The sequence below is a fragment of the Hylobates moloch genome, unplaced genomic scaffold, assembly GCF_009828535.3.
Source record: "Hylobates moloch isolate HMO894 unplaced genomic scaffold, HMol_V3 SCAFFOLD_9, whole genome shotgun sequence".
Classification (NCBI taxonomy): Eukaryota; Metazoa; Chordata; class Mammalia; order Primates; family Hylobatidae; genus Hylobates; species Hylobates moloch.
Genome location: NW_026652284.1, coordinates 48,301,385 through 48,328,113, shown reverse-complemented (window position 1 = coordinate 48,328,113; position 26,729 = coordinate 48,301,385). Strand labels below are relative to the sequence as shown.

The 26,729-nt window shown below is 40.2% G+C and overlaps 1 protein-coding gene across 12 annotated transcripts in view; it reads right to left on the bottom strand.

Annotated features, from left to right (window-relative positions):
- Window positions 1-7,886: 7,886 nt before the first annotated feature.
- Window positions 7,887-26,729, bottom strand: part of PXDNL (peroxidasin like) — a 480,152-nt gene continuing 461,309 nt past the window's right edge. For 7 of the 12 annotated variants that reach the window (XM_058444093.1, XM_058444094.1, XM_058444096.1 and 4 more), the window contains 2 exons: window positions 9,228-9,341; window positions 7,890-8,455 (listed from right to left, as the gene is read on the bottom strand). In XM_058444093.1, the coding sequence (XP_058300076.1) occupies window positions 8,324-8,455; window positions 9,228-9,341 (246 nt within the window). In that variant the 3' untranslated portion in view covers window positions 7,890-8,323. Of the gene's footprint in view, window positions 8,456-9,227; window positions 9,342-26,729 lie in introns of those variants that run through there. The other 5 variants (XM_058444100.1, XM_032759808.2, XM_058444089.1 and 2 more) reach the window with 4 other exon arrangements.

Sequence of the window (26,729 nt, the reverse complement as noted above, 5' to 3'; positions counted from 1 at the left end):
ATATTATAGCTAAAAAACTGTTATATTTTTGTTTTGCTTTACTACTACAGGAAGCCTTGAACCTATTTTGTTTTTGATGTTATACAATAAAGTGATATGAACTTTAAACTCTATTATTATAAAGTAAACACTGCTTTTACTCTCCAGCCAGGATACTTTAACATCTGTCTCAACTTTCCTTGCACAAAAGAATATTAAAAATGTATTTTGAGAATGAAAATAGCTGCTATATAGGCTTAACAAGTCAATGTTGGATTTTTTCAAATATCTCAACTGCAAAAGCCAAAAAGTGGTGTCATGTTGATGTAGAAGATAACACATATACTATATGCATTTATCTTTCCCTACAAATTTTCACTCTGATTATTGGGTTCTTAGTTATTGAATATTGATTCCCCTTACTTGCTTCTATTTTTAATGTTTGTTGATAACTAACCTCAAGTATAGACTGGATTTCTGTTCCAGTCTCAGTACACAGTCCAGCATGCAAAGCCCAATGTCCATGCCCAGTTTCTACTTTGGAAAAGGGGCAGCCCCCTGAGCTCTGTGATACTCCCAGACATACTCATTATCTGTCTTGGCCTTTCTACTCCACAGGTAATTTAGGATTTTGTGCCAGTGTGTTTGTTGTAGGCCTGAGATTTGCATGTGTTTTCGCGTGGTGGATGGGGGAGGGGGAGGGCAAATCTGATGGTTTGTTGATACTATCAAAAAGAAACAAGCTCACTTACGTTCCTAATCCCAGTCTTTGGAAACTTAAAACTGTGTAGATTCTTTGTAGACCTTTATCAACAAGACCACTTTTCTGCTTTAGCAATTGGGATATTTCATGATTATACTATTTAAATGGCTGTAACATAGGTCTTTATTTTTTGTCTGGCTGTTCTAGTGTCATTTCCTTTGCAAAAAATATTTGAAGATGGTGAAAGTGTTGTGGGTGGCCTCCCAAAATTATAGTTGGTTTTGAAACTACCACTGTTGCTGCTCCCCATAGAGCATCTTGCTACTTGGAACACTGCCTAGGGCTTCGAGTCAGCATGACTTCATATTTAAAGGTCAGCTCAGGTTTTTTGGAAGTCAAGCCACTCCATTTTGGACTGCCATCCCCAACCCTGAAGCCAGCATGGTGTGCTGGCTCCTGTAATTTCCTAGCTGTTAATGTAATGACACATGGCTTCCAACTGTGCTTCAGTAAATTGCTTCTTCTTAAGATCCTTTACCATTCTTGGATCTCATAGTGCACACATATTTTAGTTTTAAAGCACAAAGAAAAGGAAGAAAGAAAAAAATAGTCTATCTTACTGCCTGAAGGTAATTGTGTAAAAGAGCCATTCCCGCATCGTGATACAAAAAGACTGGCTCATATTTCATGCTGATTTCTTCCCTTTGCTCACACAGGAATCTCCAACAGTGACAAGAAGAACACATGAATCTTTCATCTATAATCAAGAAACTTAGTTTATACATTAAACACTTTCAGGAGATACATATTTTATGTGTCTAATTAATAAATTTAACATCCATTTAGTCCAACAAAATCAGTTTAGAAGACCAAAATACTCTATTGTGGCCTTCGTCATTTATAAATAGGAAGTGATTAAATAAATGAATACATTATTTATAAAATTTTCTCTTCAAGATTGCAGAAAATTCACTCATACCATGGGAATTCTTTGAATAAAAATATAATTTTTATCTTTTCCATAGCCTACTATCATGGATATATATTTTTCAGGAGAAATGATTTTAGTTAACTTATGCAAATATGAACTGTTTTTAAGAAGAATGGATGAGAGCAAAAGAAAATTTAAATAATTCATAAATGTCAGTGTTTTACAGAAACCAAATGAAGGATTTTAACATGAGGGAAATGAGAAGATAGTGCATTCATTAAAAGAGGCATGTACTAAAAGTGACTGGGGATAAATCTGATTCTTGCAACCCAAACTGCTTTAAATTTTTCAACATGCCATCGGTCACAATATATAAACCAAAGAATCTACTCTGAAGAATTTGTTTCTTTACTGGTCCTGTTTTCATATAACAATAATTAAACCCAGTTATAATAAATATGAAAGGGTTTGGAACTATTTGCAGCAACTAATGTAAACAGCATTCTTTACAAAAATAAGGACAAAATAAAGAATTCCTGGAGATCCAGATGCCTGGATTTTCTAATCTGGATTATTTTAATTGAGTGAAGAAATCATAACTGTATCTTGTCACAGGAGGAGAGTGCAGAAGGATCTTAAGCACATATGGTTTACGATTTGCTTTTGAAGTTTTGTCTTGTATAATTTATGCATTAAAAATATACAGTTTGTCACCAGGGACAGCGGCTGATGCCTGTAATCCCAGCACTTTGGGAGGCCAAGGCGGGCAGATCATTTGAGGTCAAGAGTTCGAGACCAGCCTGCCAACATGGTGAAACACTGTCTCTACTAAAAATTCAAAAATTAGCTGGACTTGTTGGTGCGTGCCTGTAATCCCAGCTACTTGGGAAGCTGAGGCAGGAGAATCGCTTGAACCAGGGGGATGGAGGTTGCTGTGAGCCGAGATCATGCCACTGCACTCCAGTGACATGTGACAGTGCCTCAAAAAAATTAAATTAAAAAAATGAAATGTAGTTTGAGTGGAGGTAGGAGAAAGGTCAGACAAGACTCTGGGGCTATATATATATACACACACACAAATATATACAAGCATATACACATGCATATACAAATACATATATGTACATGATACACACATACACTGTGTGTATGTATATTCCAAAGAAACATTGCTTCTGTGACAGTATCAGTCAAATAAGTTGGTTTGCATGACTCTTCTATTTCCGTTTAAACTTCAAATCCTTTGAGAGCTTAGGAGGACATCCTTTACATTTTCTGCTGCTTAACATCTGAGGCAACATGATATTCAGTACTCTAAGAAGCAGTGTTGCTTTTTTTCAAGGCATATAACTGACTTTTAACATACGGTCCCATGCCACAATGCCGTGACTACACATACTGGTTATAAAACAGGCACTATACATGTTGGCCATTATTATGCTCTTTTTTTTTTTTTTTTTTTTTGAGACAGAGTCTGGCTCAGTCACCCGGGTTGGAGTGCAGTGGCACGATCTCGGTTCACTGCAAGCTCCACCTCCTGGGTTCATGCCATTCTCCTGCCTCAGCCTCCTGAGTAGCTGGGACTGGAGGCACTGGCTACCACGCCCGGCTAATTTTTTATATTTTTTTAGTAGAGATAGGGTTTCACCGTGTTAGCCAGGATGGTCGTGATTTTCTGACCTCGTGATCTGCCCTTCTCAGCCTCCCAAAGTGCTGAGATTACAGGTGTGAGCCACCACGCCCGGGGTAAGAGAGAACTGCATATTTTTTTTTAGAAGGAGCCTTACTCTGTCACTCAGGCTGGAGTGCAGTGGCACAATTTCGGCTCACTGCAACCTCTGCCTCCTGAGTTCTAGTGATTCTCCTGTCTCAGCCTCCAGAGTAGCAGGGATTACAGGTGTGCTCCGCCATGCCTGGGTAATTTTTGTAATTTTAGTAGAGACAGGACTTCACCGTGTTGGCCAGGCTGGTCTGAAACTCCTGACCTCGGCTGATCCACCCGCCTCGGCCTCCCAAAGTGTTGGGATTACAGGCGTGAGCCACCGTGCCTGGCCTCATGCGCTCTTTTTTTTAAAGATACCATTTCAAATGCCTTGTCATTCCCAATAGTGGTGATATCTCAACAGATGGGTGATTCCTAAGCAGTCATCAACTAGAAGGCTCTACTTCGGTGTTTTTTCCCCACTGGCTATTTTTATAACCCTCCACTGCTAGTGCAGAGGGGAGACAGTGACTAAAGGACTGTCACTTTCTTTCCAAAATGTTCTAAGATTCAAGCTTATTTCTCATATTTTCCATTACTCTCTTCCACCCCAAATGCCTACAGTGGCGCAGCCCATGCATCAGAGTCTTGTGTATCAAGTGTTCTGTGCTTACCTGTGGTCAGAGAGAACTGCAGAGGCTAAAAATAGAAATCATTCAGATGTGATCAAAGTGAACTAATGCTCGTCACTCAATTATACTTCACAATTATAACTGCTTTCCACAAGTTTTGATATATATATTTTTTTACTTTTTAGTTTTGAGTTCAGTCTAAACATTTTATAATTTCCATTCTAATCTCTTCTTTTATGAAAGTGTATGTTTTTTTATGAAAGTGTATGTATAAGCTACCACTACCATTTTGTTAATTATTAGTTTTCTATTTTGATTGTATTTGTTATGAAGTAACATACAGTGTAAAATACCACTTGATCACTGAAATTTGTTAAATCATAAAGTGCAACACAGAGTCAGTTTTTCAAAATGTTTCTTATTTTCCACCAGCTCCATTCCTTCTCTTAGTATCCTTCAGAATTTTTTACTATCTTAAATTCTTGAGGTGCTAATAATCCTATTTGTTGTGATTCTTTACTAATCTGTGTGATGAGCCATTTCCTCATATGGTTTGTGATTTCTTTATTGGGACAGGGCAACTGTTCACATCCGTTTCCCAGCTTGGGATTTCCAAACCTTAAGGCTAGTGTCAATTTGGCTGCAGACCTCCACAGGCCATGAGATAAGAGTTTCTTCCATCCAAGCTGGGAATAGAAAGGACCTTCTCTGCAGCATCCCCGGACTGGAGATCAGATTTTCCAGGTAACCTCCATGGGAAGGACGTCCTAGGAAAGCAACTTGGTTTATGCTCATAGTGTTGTCCTGGCCCCAGGCCGCACCATCCAATCCCGAGTGTGAATTTAAAACACCAGCCTTAACTTTACTGGGCCCTATATCTGACTTTATTTTGCCCCTGGCTTGCGTTTTATATCTCTTGATTTAGGTTCCTTCTGTTATAAAACTCAGAGATTTTCTGTGTTTTTTTCCTCTCATATTGAATTACATATTTCATGCTCTGTATTATATTTTTTTCAGCATTTTAGAAATGTGAAACAGAACAGGATTCTGGTTAGTTCAGTTTTCCATGTCATTAGAAATTTGGGGCATGGGTTTAAAACATAAAACATAATCTTGCAGACTCTTTGCACTTCTAGTGTCTGGGCTTTGATTTAACACTGGCCACTAGAGCTCCTTGTCTTCACTGTGCATGGTTCATCACCAGGATCAAATTGGAATGTTCTCCAGATTCATCAGCATAGATCTGTGTGGTTCCAGCCTGCTCCTTCAGCTCTGCCTCCATGCTCTGCCCTTCAGAGTTACTGGCACATCCAGTTCATGTGTTTTACCTTTATACATTTTTTCTTTCTTTTGTGGGCAAACAATACCATATTGTCAATCACATATTCCATGCCCTGACAGCAAGTCGTGTTGCTTCTTTCACATGCTTTTCCAAAAAACAGATTACTTAATACTTTCCACTTGTAAACAATTCTAAATTTCTAAAAATCCAGGGTCTCTTCTAACTTGATTTAGTTCCTTTTCTCTCAAGATACCATTACCACTTCACATGTGTAAGTCTTATCAGCTTACGTAGCCTTTACCCAGCTCATTTATTTTGATGTGGTACTTTCTTTTAAAATCTGATAAATGGAAATTTCTACTACACACACACAAAGGCACATATACACACACATACACACACACACACACACACACACATCCTAAAACTAAAAATAGTCATTACACTTAGACTGGAGAAATGAAGGGCAGGGTATATCCCTGGGAAATACTGGAAATTTTTACCATTTCCAATATTATTTTCAATAATAAAAACAACATTAAAAACATAGAAAAATAAGTGTTATACAGTAAAATATACAAAGCAAAAAGCAATTTATATGACTGAATTATAATGATGTCTATAAAGTTGGCTGAATCTTCAAGTTATCTTGTCAATCGACATACAGTTTTTAAAATCCTCATGTAGTCAATCCAGTTCCATTTGAAATGATAATTTCATTGTGTTATTTTGATATTTGTTTATGTTATATGAGCCAGTCATATTAACCATGTGACATCCAAGTTAACATGTGGTTAGTGTGTAAAAAATTAAATGAGCAATCACATTGGTCTTGCCTAAATGGCAGTAAGATGAAACAACAGCAAATGAATATTATGAGAAACCTAAACTTTACAAAGTTCATTCCTAATTGTCATTTGTTTTTGTTTGTTTATTTGTTTGTTTGTTTTTGAGATGGAGTCTCACTCTGTTGCCCAGGCTGGAGTGCAGTGGCGAGATCTCGGCTAACTGCAAGCTCCGCCTCCCAGTTTCATACCATTCTCCTGCCTCAGCCTCCCCAGCAGCTGGGACTACAGGCACACACCACCACGCCTGGCTAATTTTTTGTATTTTTAGTAGAGACGGGGTTTCACCATGTTAGCCAGGATGGTTTCGATCTCCTGACCTTGTGATCCACCCGCCTTGGCCTCCCAAAGTGCTGGTATTACAGGTGTGAGCCACCACGCCAGGCCAGTAATTGTGATTTGTTACTGTCATCTGCAGGTAAGCTTATTGTGACTGTTTCCGAGGAACGCATTACACTTACATTCATAAGATGTAGCTGCATTTCACAATGTTGAGTCTTAAAAGGCCACCAAATGTCAAGCATCTGAGATTTGTTAGATTGTATCTTTTAAAACTTAGTATAATTAAAAATTGTTTTGGATTTTGAAAGGCCATGAAATATGAAACTTTTATGGCATATTAGGATTTATCCTTTGAAAGCTTTTTAGTAAAAATTAATTTGGATCTTGGGAATCACTAACACATTTTAAAACAATGAAATATACTACAAACTCTAGAAACATCTTTCCTTACTCATGATACAAAAGCCACCAGAATATTTTCTCCAAAACTAATACCGCATTTTACAAAAGAACTCTAAATATTGGGAAATGATGCCTATTTTTAAAAGTTTATTTTGTGATTGAAAAACAGTAGCGCTCTCTCTTCGAGGCCCTCTCTTGGCAGCACACTACATGAACTCTTTCCTCAAAGGGTCTGGCTGTCATGGTGGCTTATGCTTGTAATTCCAGTGCTTTGGGAGGCTGAGGAGGGAGGACTGCTTGAGGCCAGAAGTTTGAGATCAGCCTGGGGAACACAGTGAAACCCTATTTCTACAAAATTAAAAAAAAACAATTCGTTGGACATGGTGGCGTGCACCTGTAGTCCCATCTGCTCAAGAGGCTGAGATGAGACTATTGCTTAAGCCCAGGAGGTGGAGCTGCAGTGAGCCGTGATGGCACCACTGCACTCCAGCCTGGGTGACAGAGTGAGAACTTGTCTCGAAAAAATAAAAATAAAAAGTGTTAGCACAAAGTATTCTTTAAAAAGATCTATCAACCCCACATATGGGTACATATTTTTATATCAGATTTTAAAGGCTCTGATCTAATATGAAGTGAAAATCACCTAAATTACTTAATACTCAATTCTGAGTATAAATACACTTGTCTATGGGGTTCTGTGTCAAATGCTGTAAGAAAGTGCCCAAATGAGAAGAACCCCACAGCAACACCTTTTGTAAAAGTCAGAAACACTTTCAAGTCTGCTTATAGTAAATTCGGATTGCTCCTGAATTTCAGGCTTGGTTATATTTCAATTTTGACATCTTAGGAATGGCAATAATGACAAGTAAGAGGAAGGTGAATATTGAGCAGTTCTACTTTAAAGTCTCTTTCTCTCATAGAGTTTGCGTTTTTCAGCCACATGCAGAACTAACAAGCTCCCTAAAATAATGATATTCCTTCACTGACTTTTTCCTTATGTTGGAGGACTTAGCGACTAATGAAGGTTAAGATAAGTGCTTTCTCAGCAAAATCTGACAATTGTTTAGGTTGTAGATCTGAGACGGGGGGTCAGTGGGGAGAATAGCATCACAACATTGTCATGAATGTATCACAGACCCTTCCAGATGTTTTCTGTAAGTGCAAAACTCATTATTTCAAAATTCCTGTTGATTATGAAACCTTGAAACCTCTCTGAATTCCAAAATTAGAGATTTTCCACACTACTCATGTATTTTTTAAATATTCCATGACATTCTTTTTATTTCCAGGTGTGTTATGTAAAACTGACAGCTTACAGTAAGAAATATTTCTTATGATAAAACACTTCCTATGCACTTTATTGCTTTTAGTTTTGAATTATTTCAAGGTGTGTTAGAAAATGAAAAACATAAAAGATCTTCAGTATCCGTAAGATTAGATGAGCTAAGTTGCTTAAGTCAGTGGTTTCCATATCAACAATGTGACTACAAGTTAAAAGTTCTGAAGTCCTAAGTGTCTCTTCCTGAGAAATTTCCCATTTAGGGCTCAAGAGCACAAAAGTTTTATTAGTGCTTCTCTGGGGAATCAGTTGGCATTCCTCGGTCTCTGCAAACTGGACAGCAGGTTCCTTTCACCAATTCAGGACTGGGACAGGGAGCCGGGGGACAAATCTCCACCACACAGGTGACCTGGCCACTCTGAAAGGCAACATGCACATATCACCTCCATGTTTCTTATAGTCAAAGTACTTAAAAGATAAATAAATGTTTCTTATAATACATAATCTAATAAGCTGACTGTCTCAATATAATAAAAATTGCTCATGATATGAGTTCATTTTTTTCATGGTTTCTATTCATTCTTTCTTTCTACACTTTTGCAGCACAAAGAGCGAGGCTGCCCTATAAAATGTTACCTACCTTACTGTACCATATGGTAGGATTAGCTGACTAAGTTCATGCATTTCTAGATGGCTGGAAAGAATCAGCTCTGTTCAAAAAGCAAACTAAATAAGGAATACAGAGCATTTTTATTTTCTTTTGTTTTGGTGGACACCATGACAACACTTTTTTATTTTTCCATAGAATTGTGTAGTTTACCAAGTGCCTTTAGGCAGCGTTTATAGTGAGCCTGACTGGAGAATAACGAGATGAACTCAAGTCCCAGGTTGGCTCAGTTTACTTGTTGACATAAACTTCCTTAGCCTTGGTTCCCTTGTCCATCAGTGAATATGGAAAAAGCTCGTGGTCTGTGGTGACTGCTCATTAGATTGTGACTATACTCTTTTAATTAATAAGCAAAAGCCTCAAAATTTCACACCAGTACCTTGATCTTAAAAATATGCCTAGAATCTATTAACATAAAATATATATTTTTTCTCCTTTTGAATTTTACAGGTATGCTTCAACTGGCTGGCTAGGAGAAGTAAAACAGGCGGAGTTGGACGGGAAAACTTCTCGCAGCACAAACCTCACAGACGCAGTGAGTGCAGTCTTCTTTCATCCAGCGCTCCTCGGCCTTCCTTGGAACCCCTTTAACATCTGTACACCCTGCCTGCCTCAGGCGTCCCTCCAGCTTGTTAATCTGAAAGGGGAGGCGAAGGAAAGAAGAGTGGGAATTGAAGCAGATAGCAACAAAGCCAGTCAATAACATGGTTTGATGAAATGCTCTATTCTGTAAGCACACACCTAGAAGGCAAAAGAAACTTCAAAGCCTACATAATTTTTCTGAACATTTTCCCCCAGAACTTAATGAGCTTGAATCATCCAGTATCCAAACTAATGAACAGTTCTGTAGGTGTTAAAAAGTATTGAGCATGGACCTAGAGTCTGAAAGAGTTAATTTCTAAAGGAAGGGAAATTAAAATCAAATGAATGAAATTACATATTTGGAAAATCTTCTCAATAAGTATAAATGTAAATTCAACTAATAAGTATTTTATTTATTTTTTGTCACCCAAGTTGTTATAATATTTATTTAACAAATATTTATGAAGTTTCAAAGATGAAAGCAAGCAGACCAGGGTCTCTCCGACTTTACAATTTGGTAGAAAGGCCAATAAACCACAGCTATAAGCCATTAGATAATGAGGGTCTTTAGTAATCCCAAGGGGAGGAGAAGGGAAGTTGATATGGTTTGGCTTTGTGTCCCCACCCAATCTCATGTTGAATTGTAATTCCAAATGCTGGGGGAGGGACCTGGTGGGAGGTGATTGGATCTTGGGGGCAGATTTCCCCCATGCTGTTCTCATGATAGTGAGTTCTCATGAGATCTGATGGTTTAAAGGTGTGTGGCAGTTCCTCCCCCATTTGCTCTCTCTCTCCTGCTGCCATGTGAAGAAGGTGCTTGCTTCCCCTTTGCCTTCCACCATGATTGTAAGCTTCCTGAGGCCTCCCAGTCATGCTTCCTGTTAACCCTATGGAACTGTAAGTCAACTAAACCTATTTTCTTCATAAATTTCCCAGTGTCAGGTAGTTCTTTATAACAGTGTGAGAATGAACTAACACAGAAGCCACACTCAGTTCTGTGTCAGGGAATGAGGGGATGCCTGATATTATGGACTGAACTGTGTTCCCCCAAAATTCATAAGTTGAAACCCTAATCCCCAATGTGACTATATGTGGGCATAGGGCCTTGAAGGATGTAATGAAGGTTAAATTAGGTCATGGGAGTGGGGCTCTAATCCAATAGCATTGGTGTCCTTGTAAAAAGAGGAAGAGACACCAGATGTGCTCACACAGCGAAGGCCATGTGAGGACACAGGGAGAAGGTGGCCATCAGCAAGCCAAGGTGTGAGGCCTTGGAAGAAACCATCCCTGCTGACACTTTGATCATGGACTTTCAGCCTCCAGAACTGTGAAAAAACAAACTGTTTAAGTTACCCATTCTCTTGTATTCTGCTATGGTGCCAGAGCAGACTAATATACGATATATGGAGAAAAGCATTTGAGCTGTGAAAGATGACCATATCTTTCAGGAGAACAAGCAGGGAAAAGGCATTTCAGGCAAACGGAAAAAAAAAATATGTGTTAAAGCATGGGCACCACAAACAGATCAGTATTTCAGAAATGTACATTTCTCTCCCCTCCTTTGTTGGGGAGATCTACAGAGAACATGTTAGTGGGAACTGAGGTGGGATGAGCGGACGGCAAAGAAAATTAGGCCCTTAAAAGTCACATAAATTAATTAAGTGCAGTCTCCAGGCAATGGGAAATAACATCACAATGATCACTCCAGTGGAAACATGAAGGATCACTGGTGAGAAACTAACATGGAGACCAATATGGGCTCCACTGAGGAAGGAGGGAGTGAGACTAAAAGAGCCATGTAGCAGGTAGAGGAGATTGGCTAGATGTGGGTTTAAGGAGAAAAGAAGAACGCAAAAAATCACGATGAACTCAGACTTCATTTAGAAAGCAAAAAGCCTTGATGTGAAAGAATTTTGATTCTGTAAATTCTTTTCACCGCTTTTGTGTTGAAGTAGGACAGGAGAGTTGGCTCTTGGAAGATAATTTAGCATAAGTGCCTACACTTGGGCAGTGGCATCCACCCAGTCATTACTCAATAGATATATTCAGTACTTGATATGTACCAGCTAATACACTAATAAACTAGCAGGACTTGACCCCTGACTTTAGGTGAGCAGTGAGAATGGAGAGGATGGTAAGACAAATATTACATTGCAGGCTTGAATGACAAGGCTTCACAGTAACCAGATGTGAACCAAATAATCCATTGCTTGAGTGGGGTCATGGGTTTGAAGTATGAAAATCACAAAAAAATCTCTGAAGATATTAATGAATATGTCCTAGCAGACTAGGACACATAGAAAACTTTTATTTCCAAAAACACTGGGAAAATGCGTATCTATTCTAAACTTTAGGAACTTAGGACAGTAAAGCTTTTTCAAATTTAAATAAAATAACAAATTAATAAATTATTTAAGGGAAATAGTTTTGCTTTTTTTGTTTTGTTTTGTTTTTTGAGACAGTCTCACTCTGTCACCCAGGCTGGAGTGTAGTGGCATGATCATGGCTTAGTGTATCCTCAACCTCCTGGGCTCGAGTGATCATCCCTCCTCAGCCTTCCAGGTAGCTGGAACCACTGGTGTACACCACCATGTCCAGCTAATTTTTTGTTGTTGCTGTTGTTTTGTAAAGATGGGGTCTCGCTGTGTTACCCAGGCTGATCCTAACCTCCTGGGCTCAAGCAATCCTTCTGTCTTGGCTTCCCAAAGTGCTGAGATTATAGGCTTAAACCACCACACCCTGCTCTAAGAAGGGAAATAAATAGTTTAAGAATCTTGTATGTACCAGGCCAGGTGCAGTGGCTCACGCCTGTAATCCCAGCACTTTGGGAGGCCGAGGCAGGGGGATCACCTGAGGTCAGAAGTTCAAGACCAGCCGGGTCAACATGGTGAAACCCCGTCTCTACTAAATATACAAAAAAATTAGCCAGGCATAGTGATGGGTGCCTGTAATCCCAGCTACTTGGGAGGCCGAGGCAGGATAATTACTTGAACCCAGGAGGCGGAAGTTGCAGTGAGCCGAGATCATGCCATTGCGCTCCAGCCTGGGTGACAAGAGCAAAACTTCGTCTCAAAAAAAAAAATAAATAAAATAAAATAAAAATAAAAGAATCTTGTATGGACCATAAGTATAAGAAATACAGTGCATAGCACTTTTGTTCCAGGCTTAACTAAAAATTCTTGATAATAAAAGGATGTAACTTTCCTTTTCCTATCACCCCATGTGTTCATTATTAGTATATAGAAATGCCATTAATTTTTTATATGTTTATCTTGGGTTTATGTTGTATCCTGTAACCTTGCTCAACTCATGTATTCATTTTAGCAGTATTTTTGTAGATTCCTTGAGATTTTCTATGTAGGCAGCTGTATCATCTGAAAATAGTTTTATTTCTTCCTTTTCAATCTATAGGCCTTTTCCTTTTCTTGAGTTATTGCACTGGCAAGAACTTCCAGCATTAGGTTGAATAAGAGTGGTGAGAATGGACATCCTTGCCTTGTTTGCAATACCTTGCAGTTTTATGGGGAAAGCATTCAAGCATTCACCATTCAGCATGTAAATGGCAGGGTGATGTTTCCCCTTTTGCTGCTTTCAAAATGTTTTCCTTTTCATTTTGTTGTCAAAAGTGTGACTATGATGTGTCTTGGTGTGCATTTCTTTGGAATTGTCCTCACCTTCTCTCTTCTTTCTATCCAAGACTTGAATGACACAAATGTTGGATGTTTTATTATAATCCCACAGGCTTCTGAGGCTCTGCTCATCTTGTTTTTGTCTAAGCTGTCTCTGTTGTTGAGAATGTATAATTGCTAGTCTTCTATCTTCCAGTTCACTGATTCTTTCCCCTCTGCTCTATATTCAGTTTTGAGCCCATCGACTCATCTTTTTTTATTTCTGTTATTGTAGTTTTCAGTTCCAAAATTTCCATCTGGTTTATTTTTGTGTCTTGTATTACTTTGATGAAAATTTTCATCCATTTTTCATTTGTGTCCAATGTGTTTGAAATTACTCATTGAAGCATTTTTTATGACTACTTTATTTATTTATTTGTTTGTTTATTTTGAGACAGAGTCTCACTCTGTTGCCCAGGCTGGAGTGCAGTGGCGTGATCTTGGCTCCCTGCAACCTCCTGCCTCAGCCTCCTGAGTAGCTGGGATTACAGGCATGCACCACCACACCCGGCTAATTTTTGTATTTTTAATAGAGAAACGGTTTCACCATGTTGGTCAGACTGGTCTCAAACTCCTGACCTTGTGATCCGCCTGGCCTTGGCCTCCCAAAATGCTAGGATTACAGGTGTGAGCCACTGTGCCCAGCTTATGACTGCTTTGAAATCTTTTTCAGATAACTGCAACACCTCTATCACTTCAGTGTTGATTGCCTTTATTCATTTCATTTGGGATCTTCTTGGTTCTTGGTGTGATGAATAATTTCCTATTGAAACCTGGAGGCTTTGGATCTTGCCTAAGCCTTCTATTTTAGGTGTTTTCCTCTGAAACTGCTCTGGCATGGGAAGAGGGGTCCCACATCATTACTGCCATGTGGGAATAGAAGTCCAGATTCCCTCCTTGGCCTCCGTTGACACACAAAGGGGTTCTCTTCATTACTGCTGGGTGTAGTTGGGGTTCTGGCTCCCTGTCAGGCCACCTCATAACCCTCCTGGATGGGAGGCATAGTATTCTGTGACTCCTCCCCACATGGCCTCCATGCACCTCAGGATGGAGAGGGGCAGGGCAGCCTCATCACCCCCTGGTAAATGGAGAGCACCTGGAACCTCCACTAGGCCTTCTCTGCAACCACCCCAGTGAAGAGGGAGGGGAGCTTCATTCCTGCTGGGTGAGGATGGAAGCCCAGGCTCCCCTTGTGACCCCAAGCTTTTGCGTGCAATCATCTGGCAGGATGACCCCCTAGTTTCCTACTTGGCTTTCTCAGACTGCAGCCTCGAGGGGTCCTTAAGTGCCTCCGTATACCCTGGGGAGAGTGAAAGCCACCTCCTCACTTGGTCTTTGCTGGTCTTGCTGGAGGTGGGGGCCACAGTTTCTTCTGTGCCGTTTGGCTGGGGTAGAGTGGTTATAGTCTAGAAGTTACCTGTATTGCTAGGCCTCCACTTTTCTGGTCTGTTGTCTAGAGGGACTCAGGTTTTGTTGGGCCTTTTTCTGTGTCCATTGATCTGCTCAGGTTGCTGGCTTCTTCAGTTTCAAGCCTGAGCTACATGAGGAGAAACTACCCAGGAAAGAGCATCACATTGTTCCTGGAGCCCAAGGTCCCTGATCAGTCTGCTTTCTTGCTCTTCACCATTCTGAGTCATCTTATGTTTGTTTTAAACATGATATCCAGGGGTTGTAGCTGTCTATACTATAATCAAGAGGCGTCTGGGTGCGGTGGCTCATGCCTGTAGTCCCAGCACTTTGGGAGGCTGAGGCAGGTGGATCACTTGAGGTCAGGATTTCAAGACCAGCCTGGTCAACATGGTGAAACCCCATCTCTGCTAAAAATACAAAAATTAGCCAAGCGTGGTGGCAGGTGCCTGTAATCCGAGCTACTCAGGAGGCTGAAGCACAAGAATCTCTTGAACCTGCGGAGCAGGGGTTGCAGTGAGCTGAGATTGCACCACTGCATTCTAGCCTGGGCGAGTGAGACTCAGTCTCAGAAAAAAAGTAAAATTAAAATAAAAATAAGCAGGAGGCAAAAGTACATCTACTCTGCCTTCCCAGAAATAGAATTCTCATTAAACACTATTTCATGTAACATTTTTACTTAATTTATTCAAACTATTGCAGTTTTAGATTTCCTAAGGATATATAATCAAAAGTGTAGCCTCCTCAGCCTCACTGCATTCCCTAAAAAGCAGCTGCTGTGTCAAAGTAGATAATACTGACAATGATTGCGTCATTGCCCTGCATTCCAGAAGCATCCTTATCTGCATGGTTCCTGCTTGGGGTTGAGCTGCATCACTCCCCAAATTCAAATCTTGAGGTCCTAACCCTCTGTACCTCAGAATGTGATGTTTTTTGGAAATAGGAGTATTGCAGATGTAATTAGTTATGATAAAGTCAGAGTAAGGTGAGCCCCTGCTTCAATATGACTGATGCTCTCATAAACAAAGGAAATCCGAACACAGATTGGCACACAGGGATAATCCCATGTGAATAAAAAGACAGATCTACAAGCCAAAAAACGTCACATTCTGAGGTACTGTCTAATGAGACTTCTATTGCCTACCTCCTTCTGCAACAGGAAGGTATACTCCAGATAGAGATGCTCCTTCCTCTGGGTTGGAAGATTGAAAAACTGTGGAGGAGAGACACAGCTGAACCCCAAAGAGCATGCAACACGAGTGAAAAACAATCCTCCTTGTTGCCGTAAACCAAGATTTGGGTTGTTACTAGAGCGTAACTTAGCAAAACCTGTCTAATTCATGGCTTAATCTAGACCAAGCCGCTGTATAAAACGCAAGTGAAAGAAAAAACTCTCATCACAACAACAAGAATTACCAAGTTATCTTCTTCAGCGATGGCCCTGATACAATCATGTAAGTGTCTTTTCACTGGGAGCTGTGCGTTAAAAGTTATGGAAAATTTAGAAGAGCTTTCTTATTAACCAATTCATGTTGCTGAAAACCTTTTGTACGCAAAATTAAAAGGGGTAATGGAAAGTACTGCAGAATTGTAACTACATAAGCTTGAACTATAAAGTCAAGGGCAGTCCAAGACTCAATGTTGTAAAGTTCAATACTTTTGCTCAGTGTACTTAAGATGCATCTCCAGATGTTTTATGCAAGAGCATAGCCCAGAAACCTGAAGAGCCACACCTTCTACAAGATACCAGGACTTTTAAATCGGCAAAGAAATCTCTCTCTGTTCAGAAATATGAGTAAAAAATAAAGCAACTCCAGTGTTAGTTCCAGCATGTAGCAAGCTTGTAAATCATCACTCCCATCCTCACGACAAGAAAAATTGGACACACTGAAAATCAACAAATTTCTTAGAGAGCTAGGGTTGCAGGGCAAACCACTAAGGTGAAATATGAAGAGACCGGAGGATAAGAAGAGAGGCAGCAACCAAGATCTGCTTACCTGGGACAGACTGACTGAGCATTGAGCCATAATGGTGGGAGCACCCTGATGGTTAGTTTTATGAGTCAGCTTGGAGAGTGCTTTTGGATGAGATTAACATTTAAACTGGTGAATTCTGGGTAAAGCAGATTGCCCTCCATAATGTGGGTGGGCCTCATCTGGTAAGGTGAAAGCCTGAGTAGAACACAAATAGCAGCCTCCCAGAGCAAGACTGACTTCTCCAGCGGATGGCTTTCCACTTCATCTGCACCATCAGCTGTCCTGGATCTTCAGCCTGTCAGGCCAAGATTTTGGACTGTCCAGCCTCCATAATGGTGTGAGCCAATGCCTTTTAATACACATATCAGATGGACAGACAGACATTTCCTATTAGTTCTAGTTCTCTGGAGAACTCTGACTAATACAAACTCTTAAATGGTAATTTTAAGAAGTTGCTGGAGGCTTCCTTCACTTTTTTGTTGCAGCCAGGCCCTGAACAAATTGAAGGATACCCCTCCTACACTGGGGAAGGGCACCTGCTTTTCTCAGTCTACCAATCCTAATGCTAATCTCTTCAGAAATATTGTCACAGAAACATCCAGAAATACTGTTTAACCAGATAGCTGGGCATCCCACAATCCAGAAACTGACACATAAAATTAAGTATCACACTCAAGGGGGCAGGGGAAAGAATCTGTTGACTGAAGATATGCCAATAGTAACTTCCCAAACTAAAATGCAAAGAGAAAACTGAGAATGAAAAACTAACAGAAAATCTAAGAACTACAGGGCAATATAAAAAATGTGAGCATGACAAACTACTAGGTGTTACTGTCTTAGTGAGGTAAGGTATTCAAGAAGTTTACCTTAAAGAAACTTATGAGGTTCTCACAGAAGAGATCCAAGAAACAAGCCCTCCTGGCCCTGGTAGTGGGAGGGGAAGATATCCTTTGTGAAAAACACCCAGAGCCTTCTCCATAAAAAGGCCTCTATACCGAGGGGAATATATCCTTTGTGAAAAACACCCAGAGCCTTCTCCATAAAAAGGCCTCTATACCAAGGGGAAGGAACTTGCCAGGGTACAGTACTAAATCCTAAAACAAACTGGGAAAAGAGATTCTTACTCACTGCATCCTACTCCAGGCTTCCTGACTCACTTAATCAGGAAAAAGACGACAGAAAAACCAGTGAAATCAATTAGCTGCACACCAGCCAGGGAAAGGAGTAGGAGGTGGAGAAAAAGCCACAGTACTGGAGCAACGCTTGTGAAAATCATAGCCTCAGAACATAAGCCCACTAGAAAGCTGAGGTTTCATCAGAAGATGATAAAATGTTTCCCGTCCCCACATCTGACCAGCACATCAACAAGATGCCAGCATAACAGTGATTACTGCTGAAGCAGCTGAAAGACACAGACTCTCTCTGAGGAAGAATACATAAGAAAGGCCAAAGTCAGTAGGAAAAACAAAAACAAAGACACTGGAGGAATTTACAGCCATGGCATCTACAGCTACAGGAAACACTAAACACAGCACAGCCTTTTCAATACAAAAACCTAAAGCAAAGGCTTATCAACTACAGTTCCTATTACCCAAGACATCATGTATGGCTTTAAACAAAATTTACAAGGCATGCTCCAAAGAAAGGGAAAAAACAGTTTTAAGATGCAAAACAAGCATCAGAAGCAGACCTACATGAGTCACAGATGTTGAAATTATCTGGCAGGGATAAAAATAACTATGATTAATACATTCATGGCCCTAGTAGAAAAAGTAGTCAATATTCAGGAAAAGATAGGTAATGTAAGTAGAGAGATAAAAATGCTGAGGAAGAATTCAAAGAAAATGCTAGAAATCAAAACTATAACAGAAATGAAGAATGTCTTCGATGGCTTCATCAGTAGACTTAATGTATTAGTCAAGATTCTCCAGGGAAATAAAACCAATAAGACATGAATATAAAGAGATTTACTATAAGGAATTGGATCCATGTTTATGGAGATTGAGAAGTGCCACAATCTTCTGTCTGCAAGCTGGAGACCCAGGAATGTCAGTGGTATAGTTCAAAGGCTGGGGAGCCAGAGAACAAGTGGTATAGATCAGTCTGAGTCTGAAGACCTGAGAACCAGGAGTGCCGAGGGCAGGAGAGGCTTATGTCCCAACTCAAGGTGTCGGACACAGTTAATTCAACCTTTCTCCACTTTTTTTATTCCAGTCAGGCCCTGAACAAATTGAAGGATGCCCACCTACACTGGGAGGGGCACCTGCTTTTCTTAATCCACCAATTTGAATGCTAATCTCTTCAGAAACACCCTCACAGAAACATGAAAAATACTGTTTAACCAGATAGCTGGGCATCCCATGATCCAGAATTTGACACATAAAATTAACTATCACACTCAAGGTGGCAGGGAAAAGAATCTGTTGACCTGAAGATATGTCAATAGTAACTTCCCAAACTAAAATGCAAAGAAAAAACTGAAAATGGAAAACTAATATAAAATCTAAGAACTACAGGGCAATATTAAAAAAAAATGTGGCTATTCAGAATCCCTTATAATTCCATATGAATTTTCGACAGGCTGTTTCATTTTTGCAAAAATGGTGTCTTAGTTTGCTAGGGCTGTCATAACAAAATACCACAGACTGGGTAGCCAAAACAACAGAAATTTATTTTCTCACAGTTCTAGAGGGTGAAAGTCCAAAATCAAGGTGCCAGCAGGGTTGATTTCTTCTGAGGCCTTTCTCTTGGCTTGCAGGTGGTTATCAACTACATTCACACTATGAGGTACTGGGGATTAGAACTCAACATAAAATTTGAGGAAAAGACACAATTTAGTCCATAGCACTACACCCTTTGAACCCCTAAAATTCATGTCTTTCTCACATGCAAAATAATCAATTCACCCCATCGCAATAGCCCCTAAAGTCTTAATCCATTCCAAGCCCCAAATCTCATTAAAATATCATCTAAACCAATTATGGGTAAAACTAGAGTATGACTGATCCTAAGGGAAAATTCCTCTCAATCTGTGAACCTGAGAAACCAAACAAGTTATTTGCTTTCAGAATACAATGGATAAGGACTTCCGGTAGATCATAGCAGACAGGAGGCAGGACTAGATTGCAGCTCCGGATACTGCAGCATTGTGAAACTTAGCTCCAGATCAACTGCAAGAACAAACCAGCAATCCCAAGAGGATCCACAGACCCTCTGAAGGAAGCAGACTGCTCCTGCAGGACCCAGGAGACACCACAAGTACTGTAAGTGCCCCAACTGCAGAAATGGGAAAAAGAGACCCTCCTTTCCTGGACACACACCCCCACTGGAGAAGCTGAAGGTCTGTTTGTGGGAGATGTTCCCAACTTTATCTGGAGCTGAGTTGAGTTAGAGAGCCAAGCTGAGTGAAATGCAGGGGTGGAGGAGGCAGCAGGGAGGCCCTGGGAGCTCGCTAAATCCCCAAGCAGCCCATTCCTGCCTGACACCACAGGGATCCATCAGGAGAGAAGCCAGAGGATCAGGGGATAAAACCCCACTGGAGAGGAGGACTTCCCTAGATGAACTTTGTAACAATTTCATTGGAGACAGAAGCCTCCTAGGCAGAACTCTGGGGAGAGCATGAATCCAGCTTACAGACATACCAGGCAGGGGAAGAACTAAAGCCCTTTCCTTTCGTAGCTGGGAGGCGGAAAACCTGAAAGCCTCTGGCAAGTTTTCAAGCCCACCCTCTACCTGGAAACAGACTAGGGGCTGTTGCAGGTGGCACAGTGGGAGTGGGACCAGCCCTTCGGTTTGCATGGGAGCTGGGTGAGGCCTATGAATGCCAGCTTTTCCTCACTTCCTTGACAACCTGCATGACTCAGCAGAGGCAGCCATAATCCTCCTAGATACTAGGTACACAACTCCAGTGACCTGGGAATCTCATCCCCATCCCCCACAGCAGCACAGCAAGACTAGTCCAAGGAGAATCTAAGCTCACACACGCCCAGCCTGGCCCCCAACTGATGGACACTCCCTACCCACCCTGGTAGCAGAAGACAAAGGACATATAATCTTGGTAGTTCTAGGGCCCAGTCCCTCTCTATACTACTACAGTTGATGCTTTCTGCAGAGCACCACCTCCTGGCAGGAGGTCAATCAGCACAAATATAGAACATTAAACCACCCAAGCTAAGAACCCTCATGGAGTCCACTTCACCCTCTGCCACCTTCACCAGAACAGGTGCTGGCATCCATGGCTGAGAGACCCATAGACAGTTCACATCACAGGTTTCTGTGCAGAAACCACCAGGACCAGTGAGGAGCTCGGTAGACTTGCTGGATGGCTAGACCCAGAAGAGAGACAACAATCACTGCAGTTCGGCTCACAGGAAGCCACAACCACAGGAAAAGGGGGCGAGTACTACATCAAGAGAACACCCTGTGGGACAAAAGAATCTGAGCAACAGCCTTCAGCCCTAGACCTTCCCTCTGACAGAGCCTACCCAAATGAGAAGGAACCAGAAAACCAACCCTGGTAATACAACAACACAAGACTCATCAATGACCCCAAAAATGATACTAGTTCACCAGCAAAGGATCCAAACCAAGAAGAAATCCCTGACTTACCTGAAAAAGAATTCAGGAGATTAGTTATTAAGCTAATCAGAGAGGGACCAGAGAAAAGTGAAGCCCAATGCAAGGGCTTGTATCAAAAAAATGATATAAGAAGTGAAGGGAGAAATATTCAATGAAATAGAGTGCTTAAAGAAAAAAACAAAAAATTCAGGAAACTTTGGACACGCTTTTAGAAATGTGAAATGCTCTGGAAAGTCTCAGCAATAGAATTGAACAAGTAGAAGAAAGAAATTCAGGGCTCAAAGACAAGGTCTTTGAACTAACCCAATCCAACAACGACAAAGAAAAAAGAATAAGAAAATATGAACAAAGCCTCCAAGAAGTCTGGGATTATGTTAAATGACCAAACCTAAGAATAATCGGTGTTCCTGAGGAAGAAGACAATTCTAAAAGCTTGGAAAACATGTTTGGGGGAATAATCAAGGAAAACTTCCCCAGCCTTGCTAGAGACCTACACATGCAAATACAAGAAACACAAAGAACACCTGGGAAATTCATTGCAGAAAGATCTTCACCTAGGCACATTATCATCAGGTTATCCAAAGTTGAGATGAAGGAAAGAATCTTAAGAGCTGTGAGACAGAAGCACCAGGTAACCTGTAAAGGAAAACCTATCAGATTAACAGCAGACTTCTCAGCAGAAACCCTACAAGCTAGAAGGGAGTAGGGCCCTATCTTCAACGTCCTCAAACAAAACAATCTTCAGCCAAGAATTTTGTAGCCAGTGAAACTAAGCATCATATATGAAGGAAAGATACCATCATTTTCAGACAAACACATGCTGAGAGAATTCACCATTACCAAGCCACCACTACAAGAACTGCTAAAAGGAGTTTGAAATCTTAAAACAAATCCTGGAAACACATCAAAACAGAATCTCTTTAAAGCATAAAGCACACAGGACCAATAAAACAAAAATATAAGTTAAAAAGCAAAAACAAAAAACAAAGTATGCAGGCAACAAAGAGCACAATGAATGCAACAGTACCTCACATTTCAATACTAACATTGAATGTAAAGGTCCTCAATGCTCCACTTAAAAGATAAGGAACTGCAGAATGGATAAAAACTCACCAACCAACTATCTTCTGCCTTCAGGAGACTCACCTAACACATAAGGACTCACATAAACTTAAAGTAAAGGGGTGGAAAAAAGCATTTTATGAAAATGGACACCAAAAGTAAGCAGGGTTAGCTATTCTTATATCAGACAAAACAAACTTTAAAGCAACACTGGTTAAAAGAGACAAAGAGGGACATTATATAATGGTAAAAGGCTTTGTCCAACAAGACAATATCACAATCCTAAACATATATGCACCTAACACTGGAGCTTCCAAATTTATAAAACGATTACTAATAGACCTAAGAAATGAGACAGACAGCAACATATTAGTAGTGGGGGACTTCAATACTCCACTGACAGCACTTGACAGGTCATCAAGACAGAAAATCAACAAGGAAACAATGGATCTAAACTATACCTTGTAACAAGTGGACATAACAGATATATACAGAACACTCCATTCAACAACCATAGAATACACATTCTATTCAAGAGCCCATGGAACTTTCTCCAAGATAGACCATATGATAGGCCATAAAATGAGCCTTGATAAATTTAAGAAAATTGAAATTATATCAAGCACTCTCTCAGACCACAGTGGAATAAAACTGGAAATCAACTCCAAAAGGAACCCTCAAAACCATGCAAATACATGGAAATTAAATAACCTGCTCTTGACTGAGTATTGAGTCAAAAACAAATTCAAGATAGAAATTAAAAAATTCTTCAAACTGAATGACAATAATGATACAACATATCAAAATCTCTGGGATACAGCTAAGGTGGTGCTAAGAGGAAACTGTATAGCCTTAAATGCCAACATCAAAAAGTCTGAAAGAGCACAAACAGACAATCTAAGATCATGCCTCAAGGAACTAGAGAAACAAGAACAAACCAAACCCAAACCCAGCAGAAGAAAGGAAATTACCAAGATCAGAGCAGAACTAAACAAAATGGAAACTAAAAAAGTACAAAAGATAAGTGAAACAAAAAGTTGGTTCTTTGAAAAGATAAATAAAATTGATAGACCATTAGCAAGATTAACCAAAAAAATAAGAGAGAAAAACCAAATAACCTCACTCAGAAATGAAACAGGAGATATTACAACTGACACCACCGGAATACAAAAGATCATTCAAGACTACTATGAACACCTATACACACATAAACTAGAAAACCTAGAAGAGATGAGTAAATTCCTGGAATTCCTACCCATCCAGAAGAAAAAAAATATATTCCTTCCTAATATACTTAGAGTCCAGAAGAAAATCTAATATGAGCTTATAAGGTCTTCTCATCTAGACACTTTCTGCCTCACCAGGCACCTTGTACATTGTTTTGACAATCTTGATTAGCTTACCTCCAGCCACACTGAACATCACTCTGTTCCTTAGGCATGTCATAACCTATTTAACCTTAACTGTTTCACCTTCTATAATTGTTATTTACTAATAACATTACCTGTCTCCTAATTTTAAAAAAGCCTCTGGGGTATCTTTCATTCCTTCCTTTCAACCATCTACATTTATTTGTTTAATAAAGTGAGGAGGCTGGATTTTCTGCAACAGTTCTAATGTATGCATTTTTCCCAGACCTAATTAATTTTAGATTAACAAATTATAGTGGCCAACATAGTGATCTCCATATCTCTGTTTATATCAGTTTGTTTATTTGTTTTATGTAATTGGCATTCAGAACAGAATTCTGTCTTTGTGACCACAAAGTATTTTTCTGGCCTCATGTACCATCTTTCCTAGATCTCTTTCCCTTTGTGGTTTTGGGTTAGAGTCTACCAATGAGAGGCACTGATATAAGATTTGGAAGGAGACACCGTTACTATCCTAAGTGCAGTTGTCAGCAGATGCATAAAGGAGGGCTGGGCTTGGGGACCCTGTACAAATGACTGAGATGTGCTATGGCTTCCTGGTGAGCTCCTTCCAGTAGCTGTTTCCATGACCTTTGTTCTCACTGCTCCAAGAGTTGTGAGAATCTCTAACTTCTTTTATTAAAACCTCTCCTATTTGTAGTACCTCGAGTACATGCATGCAGACATTTTTGTAATATCTGTGAAGACCTCGTTAACATTTTTATTATAATTAAAAGTGTAAATTCTTTTATCTCATTGTTCATTATATACCCTACACACACACACACACACACACACACACACACACATTCATGCCCTCTCCACAGTCAGGTAAACTAGATACAATCTCAAATAGAAATAATAAAATGTTCTGAGTGTAATTATGGCTCTAGTTATTCCCACGATAATCAGAATCAAATGAAAATGAAAAATATGATTTACTGGACCCAACTACTTACACAAGAGCTATAACATGTATGGAAATTTGCAGACCACTTTTGTTAGCTTGATGCCTTCATGGTTAATAAATCAAGACCAAAAAGTATCATTCCTAGACATTCAAAAGTCACTTAACAAAGGTAACATCAACAGTGTGAAATGTCAAGACTGACCTTATGTTGCAGACCATAAATGTAATGTCACCTAGAGTTAGGAAGTAAAGGTAAGAAATTTTTGGCTGAAGTTTGGAATCCCCTCACACCTAAAGGATGAGTCTCAAGAACATTAGTAATCTCCCATGAGGCCCATTATGGGATATAGACTCTCTTAAACATTCTAGATTCTGTTTAATCTGTTTCTTCACTGTCTAATTTCACTTCTAGAAAGATACATGCCCTTTATCTCTATGCTCATTTTTCATAAAACAAAGGGTTTTTGTAAAAAGCAAACTTTTCACAGGACTTACTGCATCCACACTGGTGAGTAATAGAAAAACCACAAAGTGGCATACACTGAACAATCAGAAATTTCCTTCTCCAGCTAACAGGCTCACTGTTGCAACCTACCTTTCAAAGTGGGCCATTAAAATTTATGTCTCAGTATAGTAAGTGACAGATCAGTAGTAAGTGCTAATTTCACAAATACTCAGGGCTTGTCGCATCCCAAAAGACCATTTGCCCTCACAAAAGTCTGCCTTCATCATCCCCATGTACCTTTGGGTGCTCCCCACTCTAGTATAGTTTCACCTGAGTCACCCAGGAAACCTGCAGTTTATCATTGCTATCTATCCTGGGTTCTTTATTTTTCTCAATCCCCTTTAGATGATCTGGGTTGATTTCTGGCTTCGGTCAATATTCCTTATTGCTGGGGTTATGTCATGTTTATTTATTGTTTAATTCCTATCAGTCAGGCATTTGCTACATGTCATTCAGTGTACATGAGGCACTGGGAACTGCTGCAATTTCTTTCCACCTCTACAGCCTGGTCATAGCTTGAGCAAGTCTCTGACCTCTATAAGAGATCACAGGACATTCTAGTTCTCTCATTGAACCTTGCCCAGCCTGTCACACACCTTAGATTATGGAGAGATCTAGAGCTAACTTTTCATGTTCCAACACAAAGAAACTGGCTATTTTTAAACACGGACTTTGTATCAGGCTCTGAAGATACCCCTGTGAAATAGTCTCAAGTATTAAGAAATTAACGATGGAATGAAAGAGACAGACAATTAAACAGGCAAAAACACTCCATCTTGATACATTTAGAGGTAAGTACTAAGAATGCTACTAAACACCTAGAAGGGGCAACTACTGCAGTCTTGGGGTATGTTTAAAAACATACATCTCTGGGATGTTTTTAATCACTACAGCACATATCAAATACATAATTATCACCATCAATATGTAATGAAATTGAAATTGAACTGAAATGTTGCTCATGGAATCTACCTGTGTCTGTAAATCCATAAATTAAATTTATGAAAAAATAGTTTGTTGAGTGATATATGAGTTAATGTTTAATTTGTTCAGGCCCACCTTCTCTAGCCCAGCTCTGAGGACTTTTCTTTGCTGTTATAACTTCTCTGATACACATTAACTCACTGGGATGAAATAGGGTTTCCAGACTCTGTGATGTCCAGAGTTCTCAGTCACCCCAACCATTGCACGCTATCTATCTTAAGGGTAACCTTCTAGAAGCAATGCCTCACGTCTTTCAGATTTTTATAAGACTCAGATTGGGCCAGGCACGGTGGCTCATGCCTGTAATCCCAGCACTTTGGGAGGCCAAGGCGGGCGGATCACCTGAGGTCAGGAGTTTGAGACCAGCCTGGCCAACATGGTGAAACCCCATCTCTACTAAAAATACAAAAATGAGCTGGGCATGGTGGTGGGCACCTGGAGTCCCAGCTACTCGGGAGGCTGAGACTGCGCTTGAACCTGGGAAGCAGAGGTTGCAGCAAGCTGGGATTTCACCACTGCACTCCAGCCTGGGCAACAGAGCAAGACTCCATCTCAAAAAAAAAAAAAAGATTGGATGGCCAGGCACAGTGCCTCACGCCTGTAATCCCAGCACTTTGGGAGGCCGAGGTGGGCAGATCACCTGAGGTCAGGAGTTCAGAACCAGCCTGGCTAACATGACAAAACCCCATCTCTACTCAAAATACAAAAATTACTCAGGTGCAGTGGTGGACACCTGTAATCCCAGCTACTTGGGAGGCTGAGGCAGGAGAATCTCTTGAACCCAGGAGGCAGAGGTAGGTTGCAGTGAGCCGAGATCACGCCATCGCACTCCAGCCTGGGTGAAAGAGCAAGACTCTGTCTCCAAAAAAAAAAAAAAAAAAAAGGAAAAAGATTCAGATTGAACAAGTGATTTCAATGGTGGCTATTTCTGGTCAAGCGAAGGC